At 46.0% G+C, this 6,298-nt stretch overlaps 1 protein-coding gene across 3 annotated transcripts in view; it reads right to left on the bottom strand.

Annotated features, from left to right (window-relative positions):
- Nucleotides 1-595: 595 nt before the first annotated feature.
- Nucleotides 596-6,298, bottom strand: part of LOC115791598 (stromal interaction molecule 1-like) — a 31,527-nt gene continuing 25,824 nt past the window's right edge. For all 3 annotated transcript variants that reach the window (XM_030745727.1, XM_030745729.1, XM_030745728.1), the window contains 2 exons: nucleotides 5,675-5,741; nucleotides 596-1,300 (listed from right to left, as the gene is read on the bottom strand). In XM_030745727.1, coding sequence (XP_030601587.1) covers nucleotides 859-1,300; nucleotides 5,675-5,741 — 509 coding nt within the window. In that variant the 3' untranslated portion in view covers nucleotides 596-858. The remainder of the gene's footprint in view (nucleotides 1,301-5,674; nucleotides 5,742-6,298) is intronic.

The following is a 6,298-nucleotide window of genomic DNA, read 5'->3' as shown; positions in this document are numbered from 1 at the left end:
CATTTATTACCCAAAATTCAGTCTGTCAGAGAACAAGTTATCACGATAGGTTATGATGAGTTTCAGAGCAAAAACCAGTTTCACTAAAACAGTCTGAACAGAGCAGGTGTAAAAACTCCTTAACCAGAGAACCAGCTGATATCATCTAAGACCAAGACTTTTATTATTTTTCTTTATTTTTGGTACATTTAATGGTGAGAACTCTGTTTGCATTCTGTTTATTCTGGCAGCTTCGGTCCTCCTTACAGGTGAGCAGCAGTCATGGAAAAAAGCAAACTGACGTCCGGCTCCGTCCTCATGATGGAGGACTGTTCTGGAGCATCTTCATCACTTACAAACCACAGTCTGCCTCACAGCAGATTTTTATTAATGAGGCACTTTATGGATCCAACCACTCAAACTACACAGAAAAACAAAACCATTTTTACTCTTTGGTAAACCGACAACATCATAAAAACAGTCCTTCAGCGGACAGCGCACACAATAACATCATAAACTCTGAATATAGAAATGAGACAAAAACAGATTTACAGTCGAGGGCGTTCCCGTTGTACCTCCAGGGAAGGACGAAGGATTTGCTTCCTTTACATCAGTGACAGTAAAAATCCTCAAACAGCCGAACTTTGGTGTTATTGCTGGACTGCGGCTGGTCTGCTGTGTGTGTTGTAGCTCCTCGGTCCTCCTCGTGTTCTTCATTGTTGTTTCGTGTCGATGATGCGTAAGATTGGATCTTCTCTCACGTAAAGAAAAGTTCAAACAAAGGAAAAACAGCTGAAGCTAAAGCGTTTTGTTTCCTGTGAGCAGGAAGACTTCAGGATGAGGATGAAAGCTGCAGCAGGTGAAGGTTTGGAGTGACATTCAGTGGCGTCCATGTTTCTTCTTGAAGATCTTGTTAAAGGCGTTTCTCCTGCGGCTGCCAGACGACTCGTTTTCCTCGCCGACGTCTTGCACCATGGTGCCCTTTCTGGTCGGGCCCTGGAGCCCCACCCCCCGGGCGCTGCCTGATGAGCTGGAAGATGCAGAAGATGAGAAGGTAGGGGTTCCATCTGTAGCATCTGACGTGATGCAGAGGGAGCGGGTGGAGCAGGCAGAGGAGAGGACGGCAGCAGAGCTGCCCCTCAGCTCCCCGAGGCTGGAGCTCTTCTCCAGACCTCCTCCTCCCACGCTCAGCCTGGAGCCCAGGTCCTGCAGAGGGTGGACCCTGGATGACAGGACGTAGGACTTAGAGCTGTGCTGACCTCGGAAGTCACCCTGAGACAGCGGGAGGGCGGAGTCAGAGTCTGAGCGGTTTGTGATGTCACTGAAAGAGAGAGAATCAGAAATAAGTCAGCCAGTGTCGGTTTGACTGTCACGTCTCAGCCCGGCTGACCGAGTCAACATCGCGCAAACGTCTTCAGGGTCTGAACCAAGTTCCAGATGTTTGATTTACTGCTCGAGCATCTTCAGCCGCTATTTTTAAACACCTGAGACAGCAGCTCCATCGAGCTTCGACACAACAGCGTCAAAACTGAAGAAATCCAGGAAGGAGCTGACCCCGACACCACCCTGAGCACTACAGTTAACTTCGAGATATTGGTGACTTCCTGTGTAATGTCAATGTGACGCCTTAAGCATTTACCCTCGTGCCAGACGCCTGAAAAAAAACAAAAAAAAAAACACAACAAAAGGACAACAAACACGACAAACAGAAAACTAAACGACCTCACAGATTCCCCTGAAAACTTCTTGTCCTCCTCATCTGCACCAAACGCTGATGTGCTGCAGACCGAAGCGCCGGCCATCACGGCATCACCTTTGGTGGGCGGCACCCCATCCAAGGCCAACAGAGAACCTCCCTGAAAACGACCAACTAGCAAGAAATCCTCCTCTGATTTATTTACCCCACATTTCTGCTACAAATCAAATTGGTTCACAGACCCGTGGAAACGTGGCACCAACACAGAGCCGGCTCTGCGCTGGTGGAAAAACTGTGCCATAAACTCTGCTCCAGAATCAGAAACACTTCAAACAGGAAACCTGAGTTGGCTTCAGTGATGCAATGTCATGGTGTGTGCGGGGAGTGTTGTAGGGTGTAGCCGGTTATCACACCTGAAGTTTATCGGCTCATCATTAATCCAGTATTTGTGGACCAGTGGGACCTTCCATACTTTGCCTGGGAATCTGTTACCCACTCGTGGATCGGATTAGCGCACGAGCTTCAGTCACCACCTGCCTGTCCTTCCGCACCCCAGAATTGTTGGATTACCTTCACACGCCAACTAGTTATTCTCCTTCTGCACCTGGATTTCTGGATACGTCAAGTAAGGCCAGTTATAATTCTGCTAAGCCCGCTCTCCTTTTCTCAGGATCGCCCTGGCTCCCCTTTTGCAAACACACCGCGCTGACCTGAATGACGCGCTCTGTGACCCCTAAGCCCTGTTAGAGGATAACTGAATAAATATCTGTGAATAAATATCTGCCTTGAAGAGTTACTCGACTGTTCGTTTTGGTACCGCACTTGAGTCTTTTAGTACACAGCTCACACCCCATAACCTGCAACTGCTGGAAAATAACATACTTTAGTAAGACAGAAGCTGTGAATGGGAGGGGTAGGTTTAAAGGCTCAATTAAAGCAATGTTAGCAACGTCCCCAAAGATACTGCAAGCTCACAGAAAACTGTCAGGAAACAGTGAAACACTGGGCCTCATTCATCAACACTTCTTCATTCTGTTCAAACTGAACATCTGAAGTGTGCCTGCACCTAAAAATCTGAGCCTGAACTGTTCCTGAATCGTTTGGCTTGAAAGGAAATCGGTCATTAAAGGAAACACCCAAATTCAGGATTGGTCCCAAAATCCCCCCCCGAGCCTCGTTCTGATGGAGGTTTCTTCCTGTAAAAAGGGAGTTTTTCCTTCCCACTGTCACCAAGTGCTGCTCATAGGGGGTCGTTTTGACTGCAGGGTCTTTACCTACAATATAAAGCACCTTGAGGCGACTGTTGTGATTTGATGCTATATACAGGGTTTTTAAACCTTTTCCAGGATCAAATTCAAGCACTTTCATGGTCAATTTTCCAGCACACTAACACTGGGATACATATTTATACAACTACATACATACTCAGTTATTTATTTCACATTTTTTAATCACATTAAAAAGATGGTATTATGCCATAAAACAATAACTACTGATAGTTAATTCTGGAAACTTTATTCTCCATATTGTGAGTAAATCCAGTTTAAAACAGCTCTTATGTTGCTGCCACAGTGTAACTCAGTCTAACGCAGTAACCTGAACTATCCATCAAAGTAACCAATCACAATAGGCTCCGCCCAAACGGTCAAAAGTCAGTTTCCTCAGGGGCAACGAATTCAGCTCCGAGCAGGTAAAGTTTCCTCACAAGAGCGTGAACCTGCAGCAACACGGGCGCACAAAAGACACTCGTGTGCACGATGCTTCTTTGTGTGCGCAGGTGTGCTCACGGAATGACATTAATTGCACAGATTATGTTTTTTCTCCCATGTGACTTTTGACTTAAATATAATTCCATACTCATCTTATCCATAATTGAAATTTGCAGTTCTCCAGCCAAAGCTCATTAAAAGGGCGAGACTCGGAGGAGGGGCGGAGTCACAAACAGATATGGAAGCCTGAGGCAGAAAAATTTTCATTTTAGACTTTCCAACTCATTTTCTTTCTCCATCTCATAAGCAAACTATTTAATTAGACAGTTTTTTTAAATGGTTACAATTTCAAGCAGTTTCAAGCACTATATCCAAAATTCAAGCACTTTGAAAACACAATATTAAAATCCAAGCATTTTCAAGGATTTCCAGCACCCGTAAGAACCCTGTATATAAGTACAATTGAATTGAACTGAAAGATTCTAAATGTGTCTAATAAATGTGCAACCAAAGACCATCAACTGGGATGTTTTGTTCCCAGGGTAAACTTGTAGCAACTTTGAGGTCAACAACTGAAGCAACTACAAGTGAAGGGTACTGTTGATGGATGTATATTAATGTGTGCTTCCGGAGCCTGCTACGTCCATGAGTGACCTGCCTTCACCTGCAGAGGGCAGAAACACAGATCAGCCAGCCAATATAGAAGCTTCATGTTCACCCACAGCTCTATCTTGATGGTCCAGTCCAATACCCACAATACTGCTGACACCTCAGCAATCCAACCATCCACCTCACTTCCAACTTCCCATGACTTATGAAGAAGATCCTGAAATCTCCAATGACCCCTCCAACCCAGATGACCATTCCACCATTTTTTTTTTCAACAGAGAACCACAACCTCAGATCTGGAGATGCTCGTTCTCATCCCATCCAGAAGGTCACCACATTGCCTGCAAGAAAATAGACTCATCTCTGAGGTTCCTAAAAGGTCAACCTACACCTTGAGTCCATGAATATCATAGGACTCAAGACAAGAGGGAACCCTGGTGAAGACCAAAAGCCAACAGATGGCATCTCCAAGGGTACCGACAGGTCCACGAACACACATTGACTGGATGGTCAGACAACCCTTCTACGGATTCAACAACTTTCCAAGATTGTCGCTCGAAATCCTGAATGCCAGTAAACTTGCAGCTGTGAGATTCATAAACTCAAAGCTTTCACCTAAATATAAACATGAACCTTCAAACCAGCACATGGTGAAGGCTACGCTCTGATGAAGCCAGCTAACCACATCCTGTCCTCCACCTTTGACCAAAAATACAGCAAAAGCTCCAAATCTGGTCACACAACAGCTTCCTGGATCGCAGCACCAGCATAGGTACGTCTGAACGCCTTCACCACGTCCACTAAACACATGTAGACTCGACATCAGACAAGTTCAAACCTTCCTGAGGAGCTACGAGGTTAAAGAGAAGTTCCACTGTTCTACAGCCAGGACGGCATCCACGTGGTTCCGACATTTGACAAACAAGATAGATCCTCAGCACGAATACACTTTAAATTCTGACCATTTCTAAGATTCACAAATTCAAAATTTTCCCTTAAATTTTGACAACCTTCCTTTCTTCTTCTTCTTCTTGCTCCCTTCAGGGGTCACCACAGCAAATCATCTGCCTCCATCTCACCCTATCATCCTCCTACCATCCTCTTACCATCCATGCTCTAAAACTTGTACCCAGTAGTGAGACGTATGAAATGATCCTGCAATGAGGTCTTCTACTATCCTGCTAATGACAGCATAACAGTAAATGTCCTTAAACTCTGTGTGTGTGCGTTCATCCTGTGAGGCCCACTGATCCGACTGTTCCTGTCTTGTTAGTGTGTCATGTTTGGAAGACAGCCATGCAGAGAAAAATACCCGAAGCTGCTGGAGCGACAGCGCTGCGGCTGATTTGTCACAGCGCCCCCTGCAGGTGGGAGGCTGGACGCCATCTCCACAGAGCGGAAGTAGGAAGAACGGAGGACGAGAGCAGAAAAGTGGGCGGTGCCCTGAGTGTACGAAGGAGAATCAGAAGGTGGAGGAGAGCAGGAGAGGCCGGGGGGGTGAGGAGAGGGGGCAGGCCCGATGGAGGGGTGAGACAGGGAGGAGGAGAGAGAGGGGGAAGGCACAGGGAGGAACTCCAGGTGGCCAATGGAGCGGCTGCGATTCTGCCGACCACTCGGAGGGCGGGACGATGTGAACGGGTCACGCCCTTCCTGTTGAAGTAAGCCCCGCCCTTCAACCAACCTCTGAGAGCCGAACATGTTTAGCCTGGGGTCTCCCATCCTCTGTCGCAGGGGCATCAGACTCTGAGCTGTAGGAGAGGGGAGGAACAGGCGTTACAGATGGTTCTTTTATTGTGAAAAACCAAAATAAATCGAATTCATAAAAAGAAGGAAAAAACGTTTAAACTGAAAGATCAGCGGACAAAAGAGCCACAAAGCAAAATGCAGAAAATGCTTCTGTTTTAAATTTCAGTTTTAGCAGCCAAACTTTCAAAATAAAATCCTGTTTTCTGCATTTTCCAGCTTTCAGAACATTTTTCATGTTTCTTCTTTGGCTGCATTTCTGCATTCAGCCTGAGCTCATCATCTGAGTTTTCCTGTTTGTGTTCTTTCCAAAGGAATCTGAGTTATTCTGAGTGATTTTCCAATCATTTGCTGCATGACTCCAGAACAGAGCTGAAATCACAAACATGTTTAGCTGCTGTTAAAGTGGATGTTAGTGAAACAAAGAGGAGGAAGCGGGTTATTAAGATGAAGCGAGGGTTCCAGGTCTTCAGAGAAATGGCAGAAGCACAGGCTGAAGTTTGAACATCCAATCAGACAAAGGAGGAAGAGGATAAACGTGAGGAGGCGTTCACACTCAGAC

Source organism: Archocentrus centrarchus, chromosome 14 (genome assembly GCF_007364275.1).
Source record: "Archocentrus centrarchus isolate MPI-CPG fArcCen1 chromosome 14, fArcCen1, whole genome shotgun sequence".
Lineage (NCBI taxonomy): Eukaryota > Metazoa > Chordata > Actinopteri > Cichliformes > Cichlidae > Archocentrus > Archocentrus centrarchus.
This window is presented reverse-complemented; position numbering and strand designations above follow the sequence as displayed.